Source organism: Mobula hypostoma, chromosome 20 (genome assembly GCF_963921235.1).
Source record: "Mobula hypostoma chromosome 20, sMobHyp1.1, whole genome shotgun sequence".
NCBI classification, from domain to species: Eukaryota; Metazoa; Chordata; class Chondrichthyes; order Myliobatiformes; family Myliobatidae; genus Mobula; species Mobula hypostoma.
This window is the reverse complement of record NC_086116.1, coordinates 48,759,069-48,783,979: the sequence shown is the minus strand read 5'-3', so window position 1 is coordinate 48,783,979 and position 24,911 is coordinate 48,759,069. Positions and strand designations below refer to the sequence as shown.

The window sequence follows — 24,911 nt, the reverse complement described above, 5'->3', positions numbered from 1 at the left end:
GTATGAACATATAAAATCATTGCAACACACCAATATCGCTGAATCAGTGGGAGCCCTGGGCTTGTTTCCCTGCAACAAGATGGTCCCATCGAGGAGTGATGGGAGACAGCAATACTTGAAAGGGGTTCCTTATGTCCAGTCTATTCTGCAATTTTGTTTTCGTTGCATTCATTGCAGAGATATGTTGGAAATGGAAGCAACATTTTCAGTGCTTTCGTGGCTATCTCAGGATATTCAGCCTTGACTTTGATCCAGAATGCCAGCAGAGATGTTATGTCAAACATACTTTTCATCCCGCCGTCATCTGCAAGCTCGAGGAGTTGATCTCCTTCCCACGTTGACATGGATGACACGTGGATCATGACCTCGCGTGCGTTCAAGCTCAACAGTGGGCGTGACAGGGAATGAGGAAAGGTGCAGCTGACTCATATCGCCAAATCATATCGTTTCCTCGTGGCCCGGTAGCGCATGCTTTGCGGCCCGGCACCAGTCCGTGGCCCGGTGGTTGGGGACCGCTGCTGTAGGACAAAGAGCTGAAATTTATACTATTCTGTACAGAGGTGTTTGTTCTGGGTATTTTGTTCAACTTTTGAAGTTTTTATTTCAGGAGGTCGATTTGAAACATATCTTTGAATTACATAAAGTATTTAGTTTACACAATTACAATGTAGGATCAGGAAAATCTGAAGTATATTCTTCTCATCATAATTCTGTTTTTCCTCTATGCCTAGCAGGTACATTTGAATGTTTTGATGAACGTTGATCATCTGTAAATGCTGATATGTAAAGATGCCACAAACCACCTTATTATTTGTTGTTTTGAGTCACATCTTCTTGTGTGTTAAGATATAGTGCCAAGACATAATCAGCATCACGCATAGTAATTTTTTTTTCTAGTGGCAATGGACCATATACGCCATGTCAATGATCAACTTCTGGCCAAGCTCATTCTAAGAGAGTGGAGTGCAGTGACAAAAGTGGCAAAAAGTACACGAGAATACTTTGAGGTAAATAATACTCCAACACTCCAATGTATTAAAAACATATGTGAGTATATATACATCATGCTTGTAAGCAATGGAGGAACAGGTTATGTTTGAAGACACCTACAGTTGATTAATAACCAACACAACCAACGTGAATTGAAAACCATGCAGACAAAATAAGAAATATATTTCTGTAGTTTTTACATGTATTTGTCAGATATTTAAAAGATTTTCAAACAAGAGGGCAAATGTTCATTTGGAGCCATAAATGTATAACCTGCTACATTATTATGATCAATAAAAAAGCTTACCAAGGCTTATGTCCAAATACTTAAGATGGCCTATAGACCTTTTACATAAGAAAGTAAGGAGCTTAATACTCATTTAAGGTGACTTTTACAGTACTGGTTACTCAGAGGCAGCCAATGCTGATATCAGTGGTGCTCAGGAAAATGTAATTCTAATGAGGCAGCAGTGATGCTGGTGTATAGTTGGAAATGGGATTGTGTTGAAGGTTGGAAACATCTGGGGCCTGAACCTCTTTATGTTTGTAATTAGAGCCAGGTCCCATATCGTGGTCTGGGAATATGGCTAAATCTGGGGTCTGGAATTTAGAATGGATATGAATCTTGAACTGGCGATGGGTCAGAACTGGAACCACCAGGAGTCTGGAGTGTGGATTGGTAAGCAGCTTACACAGAGGTTGGGAACATTGAAGGCCAGATTTTGGGCTAGGTGAGTGGCTGGACTGAAATCCAGTGTATAGGCAGAGTGTACTGACAAAACCCGGGTCTAGAGTGCTTCTATGTTTCAGTTATAGCCATGAAGGTATTGGCTGCCATGAATGTCTTTAGTGTCATTACCAATGGCCTCTGGTATCTTTTTTTTTACAATTTGTGGGAGGATTTAGTGTATATTATCATTCTTTCATTTATTGCTGGGTCTTAGTTCTGGAACTCCAAATCAACAACATTGTAGGATACAATCACCAGAAGGACTGCATTGGATTAGGAAGTGGCTCAAAACAACTCAGAATTGCAAGGAAAATAATTTTTATAAATTTTGTTCCTGTTAATTCCATAGCAACTGGAACGAGGGGAATTGGAGGATGAGACTGATATACTATTGGCAATGCCGGCAGAAGAGAAAGATAGGATTTCTGGATTTCCATTGGCAGTATCACTAAAGGTTGTATTCATTTTAATTTTAAATCCAGTTTGTTTTGGAAAGATATTTCTTAAGAGGGTTCAACTAATACCGTGTTTACTAAATTTTAAATCCAGCTTGTTCTTTAAAGACGGTTCTTAAAAGGCTTTAACTAAATCCATGTTCACCAAAATAAACAAACAAGTATATACATATATATGTAATCACATCAGGAAATCTGGCATGTTTTGAAAATTCAAATGTTACTCTAGATATTAATCAGAATTTCAAATGGAAACATTTATTCTAGATATATTGTAAAATTCTGATGGAATTAGATGGCAATATTTGTGTCTCATTGCTCAGGTTGTAGTGAAATTGAAAATCTTTCTGAGAGCATCAAATACAACATGAAGTATATACTCTCCCAACTGTAGTAGAACTGAAGAAATTGTGACTTATAAATTAAAAGGTTCATTGGGTAAATGCAAACACATATACAGTATGTATATTGGCTTAAGGCCAATGGCTTCAAAATTCAAAGTAAATTTATTATCAAACTATATACATGTCACCATATGCAACCCTGAGATTCATTTTCTTATGGGTATACTCAATAAATCTAATAACCATAATAGAATCAAAGAAAGACCACATCAACAGGGTGGACAACCATTGTACAAAAGACAACAAGCTGTACAAATACAGAAAGAAAGAAAAAAATAAAAAGAATCTGATGATGATAGTAATAATAATGCAATTCTGAAAGAAGTATACACCACTAAACTTAAATGAGAGCACGACCCAGAACAACCAAGACATTATTACTGTTGAAGAAAAGGTTAACAAATGTAAGAGTATGACCCTCCATGAAAAACATCCCCATGATCTGAGCAGACTAGATGTTGACAAGAAAGCATTGAATGTCTGGCTCAGAGTTGGAGACCTCTCCCCAGAAACAGCGTTTCTTTGTGGCAATACAGGTCCAGGTGGTTAGCACAAAAAAATGATTAAAGAAAACGTAATAAAAACCAGCAAATTCAAGATGATAAATGTAGAAAATGCTGAAGAAAAACCAGAAATAATCCAACACATTACAGGATCCTGTAGCAGTTTCACACAATCTGGTTACTTACACAGGCACAATCAAGTGCCAAACAGCATTCATCAAAATCTTGTTTTAAAATACAAACTCATAAATGAAATCAAACCTTACTATAAATAACAGCCTGATCCAGTTTTAGAGTCAGAATACCATGAATTATATATTAACCGATCAATTATTACAGTTATCAAAATAAACTGCAGCATTTCTCACGGCAACTGTGGTTTTGTTGAGCTTTAAAACCACTCTCTAACTTACTGAATTGGACAAAAATACAGTACCAAATCAGAAACAACTAAACAAATTATACCTTAACATGCCTATACATGGACGATTTGAAATTTTATGCTCCTTCATCAGCAAAGCTAAAGCAATTAATTCAAATAGTAAAACTATTTTTGGAAGATATAAACATGAACTTTGGAATGGGTAGGTGCAGAACATTAAACATAAAGGAAGGTGAAATAGAGCTAGTAAAATATAAAACAGTAGTAAGATACCATGTAGTGAATGGATGAATATGAAAGATACAAGTATTTGGGTTATCAACAAGCAAAGAAAATATACTGCAATAAAGGGAAAACTTTTTTTTATTATTAATTTTTTATTGCAACACCAACAAATTACATTCAATACAACCAGTTGCCAATTATATTTTGACTGTTTAACCCAGCTACCCCCCAACCTTCATCACCATCCCCCCTGCACCCCTCTCACCCCTCCACCAATCAACTGAATAGTAGTACATACACAGACAAAGCATTCCTATTTTAACAAAAGACCTTTAAGTTAGATATCAAATTTGTCCACATCATGATTGTGTTTGGTCGTGTATCATTTGCTCTTGCTGATGAAAGTTCCAGGTAAGAAATGTCCAAAAAGCTCCAAAGCCAGTGAGTATTTGAAATATCATGGGGAGGTTTCCAACGCTGGACTACAATCTTCTTAGCTGCAGTTAGGCCTGCCGGCCAGATTTTGTGTGTTTTTTCCGTAAGGGAAAGGTGGGAGTCATCATTTAGAAGAGTACAGCGGGGTCCATTGGTAATTCTACCCCTGTTAGTTCTGTAAGAGTACTGATAACCTTCCCCATCAAACCAAAAACCCCTGGACATTCCCATACAACATGTATAAAAGAGTCAATGGCTCCATGGGGGCAAAATGAGCAATAAGGGTCAGGAACCAGTCCCATTTGATGCCTAATTCTCGGTGTTAAATATGCTCTATGACAGAATTTCAAGTGTATATACCGATGATTTGGGTTTTTCGAAGCACCGGCAGCATTATCCCAAATCGCATCCCAGTCTAAGTTTTGTCCCAATTCAGATATGTCCCTATCCTAAGCTTTCATTCCCGATGTGGGCATAGATACTATCTGTCTTGGAGCACTCTGTATCCAACTTAAAATGGGATGGTCCTTTAAATCTGACCCCCAAGGAAAGCCATAGGCTTTACAAGCTGATCTTACTCAAAAGTAGAAGAAAAGAGAAGGTTTATCAATATTATATCGAGATATCAGTTCTTGAAAGCTAAGGATAGTACTTGCACCATTAGTATCTTGAAGAGTATTAATACCTTTAATCTCCCAAGTTCTGTTAATGAATGGTTCCCCCCAGATAGAATACGATTATTGTTCCATAATGGAGATGATTTGCACCATATACTTTTAAATTCTAGGAATTTTTCTGCTGCTCTAAACACTTGTAGTATATGGGTTAAAATTGGACCGTAATACAAATCACATCTTTTGGTAGACATACCTATAAGGAGAAAGTCCTTCAATCTTACTGGTGCTATTAGCTCTTGTTCTATATTTTTCCAGGACGAAACCTTATCCTCCTCCATCCAATAGCTAAGACTTTTTAATACAAATGCTCAGTGATACAATTTAAAATTTGGACATGCCAATCCCCCATTCGACTTTTTGAATTGTAGAGCTGACCATTTTATATTGGGTCTTTTACCATTCCAAACATAGTATCGTAGTAAGGAGTCCAGTTTTTGCCAATATCCTGCTGGAGGTGCAAGTGGGATCATTGAGCTGATCAAATTAATGCGGGGTAAGATGTTCATTTTAATGACCGATATACAGGCCGGGACTGATGCTGGCAGATGTCTCTATCTATTAATATCTTCTATTTTTTTTTCAGAATTAAAGAGTAATTTGTTTTAGCCACAGATGATAGGGAAGTATTAATTTTAATACCCAAGTAGAGGACTTCATTTGTAACTTTAATCTGGGGAGGAAGAGACACCTTACTTTTATCTGTATTAATCAGCATCAGTGCTGATTTTAACAAATTAACTTTGTATCCTGAAAGAAATCCAAATTGCTCCAGTGTTTTTAAAACATAGGGGAGAGTTTGTTGAACATTTGCCATATAAACTAGCGTGTCGTCCATGTAAAGTGATATTGAATGTGATGTTGTACCTATTGTAATAGGGGAGATCTGAGGAGAGTTTCTAATTAAATGTGCAAGCGGTTCAATAGATATAGTAAAAATTAAAGGAGACAAAGGGTCCCCTTGTCGTGTGCCCCGTCCTATGTCAAAAAACTCTGAGAAACCTCCTCCCACACATACTCGGGCTGAAGGATTAGCATACAGTGTTTGAATCATATCGATAAATTTATCCCCAAACTTAAATTCTTTTAGAACTCTCCAAAGATATGGCCATTCAAGGCGATCGAATGCTTTTTCAGCATCTAGAAATAGCAGGCCACAGGCAGGCGGGATTTTATGTATTGCACTCAGTATGTGTAAGAGCCGGCGAACATTATCAGATGCGAGATGCCCTTGATAAAGCCCGTTTGATCTGGGCTAATTATTTTCCCAACTACTATCTCAAGTCTACTGGCTAAGACTTTGGAAAATATCTTGAGGTCGGCATTTATCAAGGAGATTGGACGGTAATTGGCACACTCCAAGGGGTCCTTACCAGGCTTAGGTATAACTGTGATCAGGGCTGTGTTTAGATCTCTAAGGAAAGCACCATTTCCAAAAGCATAATTTAATGTTTCTAACCATACTGGTCCAAGAATATCCCAAAGTGCTAGGTAAAGTTCCACAGGTATGCCATCTATGCCTGGTGTAGAGCCCTTATTTGTAGCTTTAACTGCTTTGAGTAGCTCATCCAGTGTAATAGGAGAGTATAGAGTTTTGGTGTCCTCTAATGACAACGTAGGGAGGTCTAATCCACTAAAAATATCTGTGAAGTCATTCTCTGAAGGAGCTGAGCCACTTGTATACAATTCTTTAAAGTAATTCTTGAATATCTCATTTATTTCCCCTGTTGAAGATACTACTCCACGTTTAGCACATCTAACCGCTGGTATAGACCTTTTAGTTTCCTGTTGTTTGAGCGTTAGAGCTAAAAGATGGCTCGGTCTGCTGCCTTCTGCGTAATACTTATGTTTGGTTATATGGTTGATATATTCTGCCCTGCTTCTTAATAAATCATTTAATTCTGCTTGTTTTGTTTTGAGCTCGTTTTCTTTTGTTATGGTGTATATCCCTTTGAGATAATTTTCCAAAACCTTACATTCTTCTTCTAAGGTGGAAATCTTTTGAAGCTGGCTTTTATGTAGGTGAGAACTGAACCATATGGCATTATTTCATAAGAAAGCCTTGATGGAGGCCAAAATCACTGTCACATCTGAGACACTATTTTTATTTAAATTTATAAATTCTGTCAGTTTTGTTCTCAGTTGTGATAGAAAATCGTCGTTTTTTAGAAAGGTGGAGTTAAACCTCCACCTAGTAGCCTTATTTTTAATTTTGCCATAATTAAAAGTAGATATGACTGAGTTGTGATCAGATAGATGTCTGGGCAAAAATTCTATTGAGTGTACTAAAGGCAGCTGACTGGGGGATATAAGAATGTAATCTATCAGAGAGAAAGTTTTATGTCTTGTGGAGAAGAAGGTATAGTCTTTAGCAGATGGATTGTGCACCCTCCACGCGTCCGTTAAATTTAAATCCGTTAGAAAAAGGTTAAGTGCTTTGGAAGCAGATTCTTGAGAGCTTGATATAGTTGAGGAAGATTTATCGAGGTTAATGTTTACTAAAACATTCATGTCCGAACCAACATAAAGTTGGTAGTCACTTAACTTCAGTAATTGTGAGGTAATTGAGGGAAAAAATTCAACCTCGAATATAGTTGGGGCATATAGGCTAATGAATGCAACTTTTTTACCCTGAATGGATGTGCAGCAAAAAGCTAGACGTCCTTTATTGTCGGCACCCGTCCTTTCAATTGAAACATTAATATTACGTCTCATTACTATCATAACTCCTTTCGTGCGAGTACCATCAGCTGATGCCACAATGGGTTTATAAAAAGGGTTTTGAACCCTGGGAATGCCATTAGGTTTAAGATGTGTTTCCTGTAACAGCGCAATATCTATTTTCTTTCTGCGTAAGAAATCTAAAACCTTTGAACGCTTGTAGGGAGAGTTTAATCCTCTAACGTTAAATGGTACAATAGTAAGATTTTCTAATTTATCCGTTGTTGTAAATCGGTGGTGGAGCCCTGAGTTACCCCCTTCCCACTCTCCCATCATCCCTCCCGTTCAACCCTTTACTTTGTAACATCTGTGAGTGTCACTTAGCAAGGTCAGACTCTGAACACTGACATCAACCGTCCCCCTTCCAGTACCAACAAATTAGAAAGGCAAAGCAGTTCTCATAGACAATTATATCAAAGAGACAGGAAAAAAGAAACCTGGACAAACCTGTTAACCCATATAAGTAAAAAACGTTTCCGTCTCAAATATAGTATACAGTAACATATAATCAACACCCCATCAGCTTCTTGCAAGAAACTGTCGCTTCAATAGACTGTCACTTAGCGATAGCACCAATGACGTCTTATCTGGTGCCCAGAAATGTAAACAAGTCTACTGGAGACATAACATTCTAAAGTTAGTCAGAACAGCCTGCTGTTTTTCAGCTTCATTCTTGATGAAGTATTACATTTGGATATATTGAATATTACCTTAAAATTCTGACCTGCAATAGTCAGAAACAAATTGGCCCCTTAATTAACTAAATACAAAGGTGCAGTGAATGACTTTCCGATAAAAGAATAACCAGAAAACTTCACACCTAGAATGTTAACTTGCCCGTGCTTGTTAGATTGCGCATACAGGCTAGTCCGAGCTTTAATGCCGTTCCATCTCCTCCCGAGGGGCGTGTGGACTTTGCCCAGGGTCTTCTTCCATATCTCCCAGCACCGATAATTTCTGAGCTTCTTTCGCTTCCTCTGCCGAGTTAAACGACATCTTCATGCCCTTGATATTCACTTTCAAAATCGCTGGTTATATGAGGAACGAATCGATCCCCTTCTGTTGAAGTTTAGCACGGATCTCCGTGTATCCCTTCTGTTCCTGCATTGTGCCGGGGCTGTAGTCGGCGAAGACCTGCAGCTGAGTACCATCAGGAAGAGTAGGTTTGGCTTTCCTCGCACCCTCCAGGATAGCCTGCCGGTCGGTGTACCGTAGAAGCTTAAAAATCATGGTCCGTGGTCTTGAGGTGTTGTTGGAAAAGATCCTATGTGCTCTATCAATCTCCAGTGGAGTGCTGTGGGAATTCTTGAGCGCTGGAATCCAATTAGGCAGCATCTTCTGGAGGTAACCTCTTGGATTGCCGCCCTCAGCGCCTGTTGGTAAGTTGACCAGCTGCACATTGTTTCTCCTGGATCTGTCCTCCAAGTAGTTTCTTCCATATCTTCGACACCTCCGTGAGACAGGAGTTAGTAACTTTCTCATTCTTGTGTAAGCAAACCTGAATGTTGTCTATTTTATTGAAGACCGTGTTAAATTTTTTAGCGTGAATGTCCGCTTGCTCCTTTAACGTCGGAGAATGCTATATGCTTCTGTATGGGGTCGAGAACCTTTTCCAGCGACTCCTTTAGCATGTGGGCTACCGTTTCTTGCAGCGATTCCATCTCCCATTGCCATTATTTGCTTAATTAGCATAGTTATTTCTTTGAATGAATCGCTAGCTTGGTGTCGTCTGCTGGTATCTTGTTTCCTGTTTGAATTTGGATCTTTTTTTGAAGCCATGTCTTTAGTTAGATCTTTCTCCAACTCAACCTTGTATTAAGACCGTCTATAAGCCCTGAAGAACTTGAAAAAGAAGGGTTGTATGTCAGCACTCAGTGCTGTGCTGCCATTTTGCCTCACCGGAAGTTGAAAACTTTTGATAGAGTTTACTTCAAGGCTCAAGAATATCTGCCAAAACAGAGCTCAATAGTAAAAATATAACAAAGGCAATGAGCACTTTTGCTATACCCATGTCAACATATTATTTTGGCTTAATATCTTGGTCCAAAACCAAACTGGAAAAGTAAAGTGAAAACTGAAATGACAAATTTTAGAAAACACAATGTACACTTCAACGCACTCAGATTAATATTACCTGGGACAGAAGGAGGAAGAATAACAGACATAAAAAATCTACACAAGTCAGATAAAACTTCTAAGGATATATTTTCATGAATGAAAACACAATACAGCATACAAAGTGAGCATATGAAATTCTGATAAGAAGTATACACCACTAAGCTGAAATGAAAGCACAGCCCAGAAAAATGAAGCAATTATCACTATAGCAGAAAAAGTTAACCGATGGGTGAGCATGATCCTCCATGGAAGGCAACCCCATGATCTGAGCAGACTAGATGTTGACAATGAAGCATCAAATGTCTGGCTCTGAGTGGGAGACCTCTTCCCAGAAACTGAGGTGTTCCTTGTGGCAATATAGGACCAGGTGGTTCACACAAAAAAATTATCAAAATACCAACAAATTCAAGATGATAAATGCTATAAAAGCCAAGGGAAACCAGAAACAATCCAACACATTACAGGATCCTACAGCAGTTTAACTGAATCTGATTACTTACACAGGCATGATCAAGTGGCAAACATCATTCTTCTTCAAACATCATAAATCTTGTTTTTAAATACGAACTCATAAATTACACCGTACCTTACTATAAATACGAGCCTAATCCAGTTTTATCTCAAGGGAAAGAGACATCTGAATCTTGGAACTTAACAACACCAGAATCTGTTAGGCTTGTTCAGTCTATGGTGTTCAAAAATCTTTGTGGTCTTATGGGGTATGGTTCTTAAAATGGAACAACCAATTTCTCATTTGATTATGGGAAGTCTTTTCAACATTTGAAAATTGTATTCAAAAGCATCTTTAAACACTGGAATATAGAGCCATAAAGGCAAAATTATGACCTATATTGCAGCAAGTTGAGCATGAATGACAGGAGTAAGAACTCCATTTCAGCAATCATGTATATAAAATAGAAACTCAGGAAACACTCGCAATCAGGAAGCATTTGTGGAAAAGGTAACAAATAACTTTTCAAGTTAGAGACCCGGGAACTGGAAAGGAGAGAACAAACAAGTTAGTTTTAACTAGTAGAGACATTAAGGGATGTGGATGGCTTCCTTCATGACCAGGATGCTATTGACTGCATATAGATTGCCATCAGAATAAAAAATATCAATGAGCAGCATTTATGAATAGAAAGACTGCTTCTCCCGTCTCTGATCATAGAAACAACATAGCTGCTTTCTGATTCACCAGTTAGCAAGTTCCAGGACATTTGATTCAAAAGTTGGGTTTTGAAACACGTTTGTTCCAAATAAACAGCAAAACCCAAATATATGTTGAAGCTACTTGCTAGGAAGTTCAAACATGCTGTTTTAGTGTTGCAGTAACAAAGACCTGAGAAGTCGATAATAGCATTGAATCCCCTGCATTAATATTTGGTTTAGCTAAATATTGTTAACTCTTATTACGAATGTTACTTTTTAAAGAGATTTGCAACTTGAGAGCTGTAATCAAGTCAGAAATAAGGTTTAGCAATATTGAATTAAGTTATAGAAAATATGAAAATATGTCAAGTGCAATTAATAGTAAATTGTCCTGAAGTTAACTATTTTCTAAATATTATTTCTTCCCTCTTAGATGTTTAGTTACCTTGGTATTATGGAGCTTGCAAGATGTGCGCAAGTGTGTCAATCATGGAAAGTAATTACACAGACAAGTTCCCTCTGGAGCAAGGTTTGTTTAATGATCAAGAACTAACATGATTACTGAAATAATGCTGAGGTACATCCTAGGATGCGCTGGGACACATCATCAGTGATGTAACCTGTGGTCGTTGGGTGTTTCGGGTCGTTCAACATCAGACATCCTCACCCAGGCAACACAGCCAGGGTTGACCAGGCCCCAGCTTGAGTCTCAGTAGTATTGGTCCACGGGTCACACTTCTTGATCCATAGCCCTCTGGAGGCACGCTCAGCAGCCTCTGCGACAATCCTTTTCTCTTTGCAGACCCATGATGCCAAGGAGAGAGTGGGTTCTGCAGAGTGATCAGCCAGCAAAACCTCCACACCCCACCTCTATAGGCTTACAATGCAGAAGTTTCCATTTATGGAGTACCTTGTAGCATGTATTCAGATGTTCACTTCCTTTGGATGTTTGGGCAGTAGGGATCTTCTATGTTGAGGTTGATGGCTTTTGATTAGGAAGGTTGATTAGATAAATTGACTTGAGGTTCAGAGCAGCTAACAAAATGGCAGATTAAGCTCGGGAAGTTAATAACCTATGCACGTTTCTATGTCACCTCTTTATTCTGTGTTGGTATAATGACAACATAAAATAGAAATTTTATTTTTCTTGGTGTTCCAATTATGGCTTAAGATGCTCATAATAAGTTGGTTGAAATGACTGTTTTAAAAAGAATACCACTTGCAATTGCAAATTACATCGCTTGACATACATAGGACCCCAATAGTTAAAAAGTAGGAAAGTGAACAGGAGATGTACATTTCTAGTTCAGTTCAACAAGCAATTTATACAGTAGATACAAAGAACATGATTTTGTTTTGGAGAACGGACATCATTCCAGGTGATACCAAGGGTACAGAAAACAGCATTTCTTGATTTTTTAAAAATCCATCCATATTAATGTCATGTTCTTTGGTTCAATGATCATTTTTCTGATCAAGCACTTTGAGCTGTTTACTTGCTCATTTCCTAAGTAAAAGACTTGTTTACACTTGGTGCAGGCAGGATGCCAGTTAGGGCAATGGTATGCTCCTTCCGCAGGATGTGGGAGATCAGGGAAACTTCCATTGTTCCTAATGACTACACTCTTGGGAAGTGTTGCACCTCCCAGAGTTAAGGACTGGATATGGATGCACTTGAGATCATCTGGTTTGTTGAGAGCTTCAGAGTTAACGTTTTAGTGAGGTTTTCACACCAAAGGCACAGGTCGTGATAACTGAGTGATCACCAGGAAAGTGTAGGCAAATAGTGTAGGCAGGCAGTGCAGGGTCCCCTGTGGCTATTCTCCTCAGAACACTGATTCTTGAGAATTTGGATAAAACAGGTTTTAATTTTGAAAAGAAAAAAATTTAAATGTTAAGAAATCTAAACTTACATATTTATAGAACAAGGTCTCAGCAATCAAGCAATATTTCAGTGCAACCTCCTGATTTTGTAATTTTTTCATAAAACATGTGTTTTTCCTGTCATTAGTTTTTGTCAACACAGTCAGACACAATAAAAAGCTGATTATTCCTATTTATTTCCTTACATGGATTTAGAGCTTTTAAATCATTGTGTCTACACCGTAGGTACACATATATACAGGTACTGTTAAATGTTGAATATTCAGTTTTGTTCATTTTTTTATACTATTTCACGTCTACTCCTTTAAAAATTCTTACATCATGCAACTTTTATCATTAGCATTAAATATACAAAATAACAATTTTGGACATAAAAACACACTTTTAATTTTAAAGAGACAATTACTTTAATAAATCAACTGTTTTGGAGGAACAGATTGTAAGCATATTAATTTAAAACAAAGAAAGTTCCATCTGACGGTGTTGACTGAGACCTGACAGTGGTGGCAGTGGCCTAATTACAACAAACAGTTCCAACCTTTTCATCACTCAAGTCAATGCTTCCTTACTTAGCAACTTTATTTAACAATTTGGTACAACAAATTACAATTTGTCATATACATTTTATCCTTCTGTAAATACTAACAACAACAGTAAACAGCAAAGTAAAAACTATAGTGCAACTGCAATGTTTAAGCATAAACATCAGAAAACACACCAGGAGCTAAAAAAAAATTCCATCCATTTCTGGGGTTGAAAATCTTCGAAAACGTTCAGTCAGCTTTATTAGGAAGTAGACGATTAATATGCTCCTCCTCTATGAAATCCATGACTTCAGCAGACAGGTGGTAGATCTCTCTCGTTCTCCTTGCATGACCCGGTGATGATGGCTCCATTAGTTTGACCAGAATATCTTCAACTGGTACAAAGTACATATCCTTTCCACCCTGGTTTTCGATGGAAGCACATGTTGGGCCCATGAGGGTGGAAAAACTCCACTTGAACATCTTGATGGTGAGCATCCACAGTGACAATCTTTGCTAACCACCAATTTTGGTCATAAATGACTTCAAGCCAATCTTCACAATTAATGACACCAGCAGATATATCTGTCGTAGTCCCGTCAGGACCACTCTGGGGTTCCTGCTCCATTTCCTCCATCAGCATTGCCAAAGGCCTTCTGTTCTTTCCCATTCTGGTAGTGCCATCATTCTCCTCAGCCTGTACCCTGGCATATGTATTTTCAGTCAACTAAAATGTTGTTGGGCTGAAACACTGGCACATCTGTGGCTCACTGCAGAAACATGACTATGATCTGCAATGGATGCTGCTTCCGTAAGGTATGACCTGATGGATTTTCCTCATTGCTGGTACAGGTTTTAGTGGTTGAGAAAGGAATGCATCATATTTCTGCATGTCACCTTCAGCAATATGATAGAGCTGAGTACTGCAAAGGTTTCTCCCAACCATCTCATGGAAGATTTTGCTTCCCTGTAGCATCTGCTCTGTTTTTTTTCTTGGTGATTCTTGTGTTTTTTTATTTCTAGTTTGCTCTTGTCACCAATGCTTTTTCAGTTTGTTCCTATCTTTTATTATCTCTTGAAGTTTATTTTTCAAAGCTTTCATTTCTCTCAAGTATCTTGCTCTTGTTTGCTTTCTTTCCCTTTCCCCTGCTATAGACTGCCTACTGCGAGCTGGCTCCTGTATAGTCTGATCCAATGGACTATCTGGGGGAGTTTCTGGGCGTTCTGGGCCCTTTCTCTTACGCTTTCTTGACTCTTGCTGTCTACGTTTCCACGCCTTTCTCTTACTCCTCTTTTCCCTTTCATTCAAATCACTGATAGTTTTTATCTTTCCATCCTCTACTCTCTTCTTCCATCTTTGCTTTTCCTTTCTCAGGTATTCCTCCTTTAACTCTGGCTCTCTATATATTTTCTCTCTCTGCTTTTTTTTCTTATTCCCTGTTTCTTCTCCTTCGTTCCTCCACTGATAGCTGCTGCCTAGCCATAACTTCCTAAAATACATAAAAGGAAGGTCAGAATTTAATGGAATTACTATGAAATTGTGCAAAATGACTATGAATTTAATTATGTTTAATTTGGTGAAATTTTATAAAATGATTATGAAATGGTGCAACTAAATTCATTTATGGTTTTAGTCATTGGGGTACATATAGTAAGGAAATATTGTAGGCCTGTGTGTGGAAGAAATAAAGGGGAAATTATATAGTAAATAAAGAGGTTAATGAAACATTACAAGCCATATTATTAGATTAGATTATGAGGACATGCAGTCCTCTTTTATTGTCATTTAGTGATGCATGCATTAAGAAATGATACAGTGTTTTTCCAGAATGATATCATGAAAACACATGACAAACCAACTTAAAAACTAACAAAAAGCACATAATTATAACATATAGTTACAACAGTGCAAAGCAATACAGTAATTTGATAAGAACAGACCATGGCATGGTAAAGTCTCAAAGTCTCTCGAAAGTCCCATCATCTCACACAGACGGTAAACCTCCAGCACCGCCAACTTGCCGATGCAGCATCCTGGAAGCATCTGACCACAGTCCGACTCCGAGTCCGTTCGAAAACTCCAAGCCTCCGACCACCTCTCCAACACCGAGCACCGAGCACCATCTCTGCTGAGCGCTTCGACCCCGGCCCCGGCAACAAGCAATAGGCAAAGCCAAGGATTTGGGGCCTTAGTTTCCAGAGATTCTCGATCGCACAGTAGCAATGGCAGCGAAGCGGGCATTTCAGAAGTTACTGCAGGTGTTCCTCCGTATTGTCAAGGCTGTCTCCATCAAATCCGGATTGTGCATGGCCCCCCTAGTTGCACATACGGTATTACTATTTATTGTGATCATAAGTTATATTCAAGCCTCCATTGAGGATGATTTGGATGTTTTTGTCAACATCGTCAAACTGTGTGTCACCACCATCAGACGGAAAACCTGACGGTGTTGATGTCTGATGGTGGTGACGAAAAAATTTTTTTTTTACATGACATGCATGAGCCATCTTGTTTTCCCTCTGTTGCTAGCTGCCTCTGGCCTCTACTTAAAATGCATAAATTTATGTCATAATTTAAAATAATTATTTCTATACAAAAGAGACAGCGTTGACACGTTATGGTTGTGACAGTAGCAACATTAATAAATATGTAAAAATTATTGAAAAAATAGCAAACTTACAGGAGCTTGTTTGACCTTGTTGCATTAGCAGATGTGGAAGGTAGAAAGGGGGTCCTTAGGAATATAGTTGAACATGTGGTTGCCTGATTTTATTGCTTTTTTATAAATATCTGATGGTGTTGACAAAAACTTGGGACACATTTTGAGCAACCACAAAATAAGAGTAAATATTGTTGAAAATTCACTGCTTTCAGTTTTAAAGAGGTTTTTCACTCTACTCTTTCATCTGGCATATATAGTATACATTTTAAATTATTTTTTTCACACTTTTTTATCAAATTGAAATGATAATCTCTTGTCTAAGGACAACTGATTTTGTGGGTACTGGGCTATCAAAAACAAACATATGAAAAAATGTTGCATTTGTGCAAAAGACCCTCAGATGATCAACCCTGATTATTTTAAATAAGAAAATGTTATTCATTTTCAATGGAATTAGCACTTTTCTTAGTGCGACATGTTTTTGCCGAAGTCTCAAGAATCAGTGAGAAACTGGATACTGTTGGGGGGGGGGTTGGCTTTTCAGAAAGCAGCATAAACAGCCTGGGTAGTGATATCATAACCATCTGTGCAAGCAAGGGTGAAGTCAGATAGAGTATAGTGATAGGAAAACTGATAGTTAGGGGCATGGATATGTATTTCTGTGGCTGTAGATGAGATGTCAAGATGGTGACAGGTGTCAAGAATGTCTCCTGGTGATTACAAAACACTCTTAAGAGGGAGAGTGAGTAGCCAGAAATCATTGTGCACAATGGTATGAAAGACATAGTTAGGAAGAAGGATGAGATCCTGCAGAGTGAATATAGAAAGTTTGGAAAGAGAATGAAAAGCTGGACTTCAAGGGCAGTGATCTCCTGATAGTGAAGTCACAAGTAGAAAGATAGGCCAGGTGGATGTGCGGCTAAAGAGCTGGTGCAGGGAAAATGGATTTGAGTTCTTATATCATTGAAATCTCTGTCCTATCTTCTTCTTCTTGTGGTGTTTTATGGCGGTTGGCAAAGCATCTTTAAGGTACATTACTGCCACCTGCTAGACTGGAGTGTGGATCATTTGATAAACAGGAGGAGGGAAAAGAATTGCATTCCCTAAATTCTATATAATAAACCGGGGTCTTTCAGATACTTCATGATATAGGTCTGTATTTCTCTTGAAATCCCACTTAAAGTGTCTTCTATACCCACAGCAGTTTTTTTGTTTATCTTAAGCACTCCTAACATCTTCACTCTTTCTCTTTGGTACTTCTTACATTTTATCAATACATGTTCAACTGTTTCTGGCTGATTACAGTATTCACACAATCCAGTTGGATGTTTCCCTATTTCATGTAATGTGTAATTAAGACTTGTGTGTCCAATTCTTCAACGACTGATGATCACTTCTATCTTTCTATGTCCACTTGATATTCTTTCGTATCTGACTTGCCTCTGTATTTTGTACAGTTGGCTCCCTGTTTCACTCTCATTCCAGTGCTTCTGCCATGTCTCCTCAATACGTGTTTTTATAATGCTTTTGACTTCTGCTTTGCTTAGAGACAATCTGGACCTCTATTATAGACGATTTGAGTGATTGTTTAGCTATACTGTCCACTTTTTCATTACCCTCCACACCACAATGAGCAGGAACCCAAAGAAAGCTTACCTCTACCCCATTTTTGGTCAGTGTATATAACTTGCATAGAATCACCAATAAATATCCTGTCTACTTTCTGATTTTCTTGATTTGATAGAGGTTAATGCAGACACGTGGGCATGTGGCGAAGTGGTTAAAAGCACTGGACTAGTGACCAGAAGGTCGTGAGTTCGAGCCCCAGCCAAGGCAACGTGTTGTGTCCTTGACCAAGGCTCTTAAACACATTGCTCTGCGACGACACTGGTGCCAAGCTGTATGGGTCCTAATGCCCTTCCCTTGGACAACATTGGTGTCGTGGAGAGGGGAGACTTGCAGCATGGGCAACTGCTAGTCTTCCATAGAACCTTGCCCAGGCCTGTGCCCTGGAGAGTGAAGACTTTCCAGGCGCAGATCCATGGTCTTGCAAGACTAACGGATGCCTTTAATGCAGACAAGCCGTCTGAACAGGTTACAGCCTTTTTGACATTATTTTCTTCTATCCAAGATAATGCACTCAATATTGCCATTAATTCTGTTGTATACACTGATAAATGGTGTGATGTTCTTTTCCTGATACTAGTTTTGCAATGAGGAATCTAGACTGCAATACCTGTATGGCCAGAGCTAGGGTCTTTTGATCCATCCGTAAATAGTACAAGTTTGTTTCAAAAATGCGGGTCTATATATTCTTGTACTATCAGTTTGATTCCACAGTTAGACTTCTTTTTTAAAAGTTGTTGCATGTTTATATCTACTGTATGTATTGTAAAGAGCTGTGGAGGAACATCAGGTAATGGAACTGTATGGCTATATTCCATTTCGTGTAGACCATTATTTTTGTGCTGCTGTATCACTGATCCATCCAAAGCTATTATAATTTGAATTATTATGTTCCCAGCAGTCTTTCAATATATAGTAGCTTTAGCTGGATGTGAGTAGTTATGCCCCATGATGTCAACCCAGTAACCCAGTAGCTTTATTCTTCTAAGTCTTAATGGCATTTCCCCCACTTCGACTTGAAGAGCTGATACAGGTGATGTTCTGAATGCACCACTACATATCCTGAGGGCCTGAGCTTGCTCAACATCCAGCATGAACTTTCAAATGTTTGGCCTCAATGTTCTGTTTAATCTCATCCATAGTAACTTTTATTGATATCCCCAAAATAACCCCTCTCATCCACTTTCTGTTGTTGGGTATTGAGCATTGTACTTTTTGCCATCTATTTTATTTAATTTTATCACTTTGCCTTGCTGAACAATGTCCCGACAAATCACTAATAGCAATCCATTTCGTAATACCTTTGCTCTTTTGACCTCACCTATAAGTTTGTTGATTACCTTTGTCACATGATTCGGGTTCCAATCACCGAAAGACACCCCATCTTCGCTCAGTTTTATAATTTCTTTAATCTCATCTTCCTTCCATTGTTTAGCTATGCTATTTTGATCATCCTCTGATTCCTCAGAGTTTGACATCTCATACCTCTGTTTTCTTTTCTTACTCTTTCCACTCCATTCCTCTTTCCCACCAACCTCCATCTCTAACTCACTTCCCGAACCGTCACTTCCTCCTGCCATCCTCCGTCCATGCACAATCTAGTTGTTTAGCCAACCACCGTTTCTTCCGAAGCCTGAACAGTATTCCTCCATTTACCGACTAACCGCCCTCCACAGCAGCTCTCTCATTCCGTCATCTCAGTCCTATCTTTTTCCATAACTATTTTAAAACTAGTAGAAATAAGGTTTATTAGTTGCACCTGAAAGGGAGTGGACTAATTATCATGGGAAGGAGATTTGCTGATACTATTTGGGAGGATTTAAACTAGATTGATGGGGGTGGGACCCTAAGCAGTTATCGGGGCAATGCTGCAATCAGCAATAGCAAGCTTGATGTACAGAATAGTCAGGCAGGAGCACAGCAAACAGAGAGAAAAGACTGGTGATTTAAACTGCACTTATTTCAATGCAAAAGATGTAAAGGTTAGATGGACAAACTCAGGGTGTAAATTGGCTCTCTGGACTGGGGTATTATAGCTATAACAGAAGCTTGGCTGAGAGAAGAGCAGGACTGGCATTCGATGTTGTGGATTCAAATGCTACAGGTGTGAGGTGCAGGTAAAAGAGCAGGGGGAGTTGCCTTTTTGATGAGAGAGGACATAATAACAGTGCTTAAAGGGGATATTAGGGAATCATCATGTGAGGCTGTATAGGTAGAATTTAAAAACAAGCAGGGGATGATCAGATTGACGGTACTGCATTATAGGTCTCCCAATAGTCCCCAGGAATTAGGTTTGTGGGATACTACAGATAGTTGTAAGAATAGTAGGGTAAAAGGGCTTTGACAGGGTGGAATTTGTTAGAGCCATAGAACAATACAGCACAGAAAAAGGCCCTTTGGCCTATTCAGTCCATGGTGTCCTATTATTCTGTCCTGACCATAGCCCTCCATACCCTTGCCATTCTGAAAATTTCCCTTAAATGTTGAAATATAACCTACATCTACCAATCTGCCATTTTTCCATCTGGTCCAGATCCCACTGCAACCTTTAGTAGTCTCCCTTGTTGACAGTGTATCCCTAATCTTGGTGCATTCCATAAATTTACTGATCTAATTTACCACATTATCATTGAAATTGTTGATATAGATGGCAAACAACAACAGAACCAGTACTGATCTCTGGAGAACACCGCTAGTCACAGACCTCCAGTTAGAGAGGCAACCATCTACAGTCTCTGGCTCCTCCTGTGAAGCCAGTATGTACTCCAATTTAATATCTCATCCTGAATGCCAAGCGAATGAACTAGACTAACCTCCCATAAAAAACTTTGTCAAAGGCCTAGCTAAAGTCCATGCAGACAACATCCAGTGCCTTCTCTTCATCAACTTTCCTGGTGACTTCCTTGAAAAACTCTATGAGATTGGTTAGATATGACCAACCACCACGCAGTGCCTCCAGCATTGTCTAAGACCCCTCCCATCCTTCCCACAATCTCTTTGACCTCCTGCTGGTAGGCAGAAGGTAGCACAGCATAAGAACCAGAACCAGAACTCTCAGGCTGGTTAACAGTTTCTTACCCTAGGCTGTTAGACGTTTAACACCCAGCTGCCACCCAGCACTTATATACACTTTGCCTGAATGCCCTGCCATGACCCCCCAAGCACCCCAACTCACTGACACACTCTTTTCCTGCACTGTCACTTTTCATCTTTTTTTGCTGCTCTTTCACACATTTATACTACTTTTTATTTATTATCACTGTGCTAGTAACTTTATACTGTCTTACATAAACATATACAGTGGTGCTAGACAGTTTGTGAACCCTGTAGAATTTTCTCTATTTCTGCATAAATATGGCCTAAAATATGATCAGATGTTCATGTTAGTCCTAAAACTAGATAAAGATAACCCAATTAGATAAATAACACAAACCATTATACTTGTTCATTTATTTATTGAGAAAAATGATTCAATATTACATGTATTTGTTGAAAAAAGTATGTGAACCTCTGGGGCAATGCCTTCTACAAAAGCTATTTGGAGTCAGGTGTTCCAGTCAATGTGATGAAATTGGACGTGTGTGCCCTATAAAAAAGACACACCAAGTCAGGTTACTGTCAGAGCCTGCTCTTCTCAAGAAAGATCTGTTTATGTTCACCATGCCTCGTTCAAAAAACTTTCAGAGGACCTTAGAAGAAGGATTATAAATGCATGAAAGCTGGAAAAGGCACAAAACATTTCTAAAGACCCATCAGTCTACAGTAAGAGAAATTGTCTACAAATGGAGGAAATTCAGTACTGTTGCTACTCTCCCTAGGAGTAGGCATCCTGCAAAGATCACACCAAGAGCACAACGTGCAGTGCTGAAGGAGGTGAAAAAGAACCCAAGGGTAACAGCAAAAGACCTGCAGAAATCTCTAGAACTTGCTGAAGTCTCTGTTCATGTGCCCACTGTGTTAGGGATGTGGAGCAGCAGCTGAATGACCTTCGGCTTGTAGGGGAGAGTGAAGAGATGATCAGTTACAGGGAAGTAGTCACCTTGAAGTTGCAGGAGGCAAATCACTGGGTGACTGTCAGGAGAAATGGAAATATGAATAGGCAGTTAGTGCAGAGCACCCCTGTGGTCATTCCTCTCAATCATAAGTACACCACTTTGGATACTGTTGTGGGGATGACCAGGTTACTTGCACTGAGTGTAGGTCCGTGGTGCAGAAGGGAAAGAGGGAGAAGAGGGGAGCAGTAGTGATAGGGAACTCAATAGTCAGTGCAACAGACAGGAGATTCTGTGGACATGAACAGGACACCCGAATGGTATACTGACTCCCAGGTGCCAGGGTCAGGGGCATCTTGGATTGCAGCCACAACATTTTGGAGAGGGAGAGAGAGCAGCCAGATGTCTTGGTACATAACGGTACCAATGACATTGGAAGGAAAAGCAAAGAGGTCCTGAAGAGAGGATTTAGAGAGCCAGGCGGAAAGCTGAGAAGCAGGAATTCCCAGGTAATTATTTCTGGATTGCTGTCCGTGCCATGTGCAAATGAGGGTAGAAACAAGATGATTTGGAAGATTAATACGTGGCTGAGAAGCTGGTGCAGGGGGCTGGGCTTCAGGTACTTGGATCATTGGGAGGGATGGGGAGGTATGACATGTTCAAAAGTGACAGGTTGCACCTGAACCCAAGGGAAACCAATATTCTCACGGGCAGGTTTGTTAGAGCTATTGGGGAGGGTTTAAACTAATTTGGCAAGGGGGTGGGAACTGGTATGAACGGACTCAGGATAGAATGGATAGTTAAAAAAAGGATAGTGTGCAGTCAAACTGTCAGGAAGAGCAGGCAGATGATAGGACATAATCGCAGCCAGCAGGGTGAGTATCAGTGTATGAGGGATGCAGAATCAAAAAGGGTAGCAAATACAGTACTCTAAGTGTTATATCTCAATGCACAGAGTGTAAGAAACAAGGTGGGTGATCTTGTTGCACTATTACAGATTGTCAGGTATTATGTTGTGGCCGTCACTGAATTGTGTCTGAAGGATGGTTGTAGTAGGGAGCTGAATGTCCAAGGTTACACATTGTATTGGAGGGGTAGAAAGGTAGGCAGAGGGGGTGGCATGGCTCTGCTGGTACAGAATGGCATCAAATCAGTAGAAAGATGTGACATAGGATTGAAAGATGTTGAATCCTTGTGGGTTGAGTTAAGAAATGGCAAGGGTAAAACAACCCTGATGGCAGTGATATATGGGCCTCCTAACAGTAGCTGTGATGTGGACTACAGATTACAACAGGAAATAGAAAAGGTGTGTCAAAAGGACAATGTTATGATAGTCATGGGAGATTTCACCATGCAGGTCGATCAGGAAAATCAGGTTGGAAATGGAATTGTCAGTCTTACAATCTTCAACCCATGCCACTCAGGGACTTGTGCTAATATTATTTTGTGACTGTATGTGCTAGATAATGACTATATGTACTGTGTGTGACTATATGTATTATGTTTTGCACATTGACTCCAGAGGAGTAATGTTTTATTTTGATGTATACACGTGACATCTGGGAGATGGAGGGATCTCGGCTAAGTTTTATCATCAGAGCCACTTATAACCTCCTAGCCACACCCCAGAACCTGAACCAGTGGTGGGGAGAAGACCCCGCTTGCTTTCTTTGTTAAGGACCTGGATCACTAAGGCATATTTTAACAGGATGCACCACAAGCCTCACCCAGGGACGGTACACTTGGCGGCATAACCAAGTTCTCAGACAGCTGGCATCAATCTTGGAACAGAGGCGAATCACCACAAATGCTCTCCCACAAACATCGGCAGGAAATGTCCACATCTGCCGGTACCAGCAGGCCAACCTCCAGAGCACCATATAACATCAAAGGATATAAGCATTCTGCAGGTTGCTCGGGATTGGAAAATGGACGTGGACTTGGAAGAAAAGCTTGTGTTTCCCCCAGACATTGTGGCTACAACACTCCGGCCAGACATGGTCCTGTGGTCCACAACAGCCAAGCTAGCATATGTTGTGGAATTGACAGTACCATGGGAAGATGGTGTCGAAGAAGCTTATGAGAGGAAAAAGACCAAGTACTCTGAACCGGCAACTGAAGCTGCCCAGAATGGCTGGAAGACCAAGATTTTCCCTGTAGGAGTGGGATGCAGGGGATTCGTTGCTACATCTACGACCAGTCTATTGAAGAAGGTGGGGGTGAGGGGTCACTCCCTCCAAAAAGCAATCAAGTCCATGTCAAATGCAGCAGAAGAAAGCAGCAGTTGGATTTGGATTAAATGGAAAGTCAACAACTGGGATGAAAGGAGAAGACAGGAGGGTATGCAACTGAGGGGGGTGTATCTGGGATGCCAGGTAGCACTGTTGAGCCCTCTGGAGACGTCGTGGGGTTATCAACGAAATGTCGAAGAATGAGGGTGCCCACCTGATGACCCTGATGACGTACCTCCCCTCCCTCCTTGTCACCACTCCAAACCCATCGCCAACATCGAGAGTGCCGACTTACCATAGGGATTGAAACATTAAGTCCTAGTAGCTCTACTCTACTATGTATGGTTTAAGTGAAAATAAATTTGAACTTGAACTTGAAATACCTCTGCTAGGGCCACTGCAGTTTCTGAGCTAGCCTCTCAAAAGGTCTGAGGGAACACCTTTTGATACTTTAGGTTTATCCACTCTAATTAGATTTATCCACTCTAATTTCCCTCAAGACAGCAAACACCTCCTGTGTATACACTCCATAGCTTCACTGTTGTTTTGCCTCACTTCAATAGAGCCTGTGCCGGTCTCCTGAGTAAATAGTAATGTAAAAAAAATCCACTTAAGATCTCCTTAATCTCTTTCATACTGGATTACCCTTTAGTCATTAACGCAGGATTATCCTTAGTATCTGATCCTGATCACTGACCTTCTACCCCAAATGAATCAGTAATCCTGTCTACCTCTGATCCTCATGACTATCCCAAAGGAGAATCAACATGCCATTTCACTAAGACTTTGGGTGTTATATCTTGTTTAGTGGGTGATCAACATGATATTTTATATTGAGCAATACCCATATAGCACGCATTATTATGGAGCATTTCAATTTCTAGGCTATAGTATTTTAAAAAATGAAGCAAATTATTCAAATTCTATTGATGTAGTTTGGTATAAAATACAGACTGTTTTAAAATAAGATTTTGTTTATTTCATATCTACAAAACATTTACACCAGGTCTTCATACTAAAAACCTTACATTCCAGCTTGACTTTTATCCAGTAAGAAAATGGATTAAAGACAATGATGTAGCAAATATTTTGCGGAGGTACCGTTCTACTGTCATCCATTTGAGTCTCCGGGGATGCAACAACATTGGTCAGGCCACCTTCAAAGGAATTAGTGAGTATATTTAGAATTTCTTATCTTTGCA

The 24,911-nt window shown here is 39.5% G+C and overlaps 1 protein-coding gene across 1 annotated transcript in view; it reads left to right on the top strand.

The window, feature by feature from the left end:
* The window catches only part of fbxl13 (F-box and leucine-rich repeat protein 13), a 175,363-nt gene that overhangs the window by 29,439 nt on the left and 121,013 nt on the right, over positions 1-24,911 (top strand). Inside the window, 4 exon segments of the mRNA XM_063072833.1 lie at positions 898-1,007; positions 2,070-2,174; positions 11,223-11,318; positions 24,745-24,880. Coding sequence (XP_062928903.1) covers positions 898-1,007; positions 2,070-2,174; positions 11,223-11,318; positions 24,745-24,880 — 447 coding nt within the window.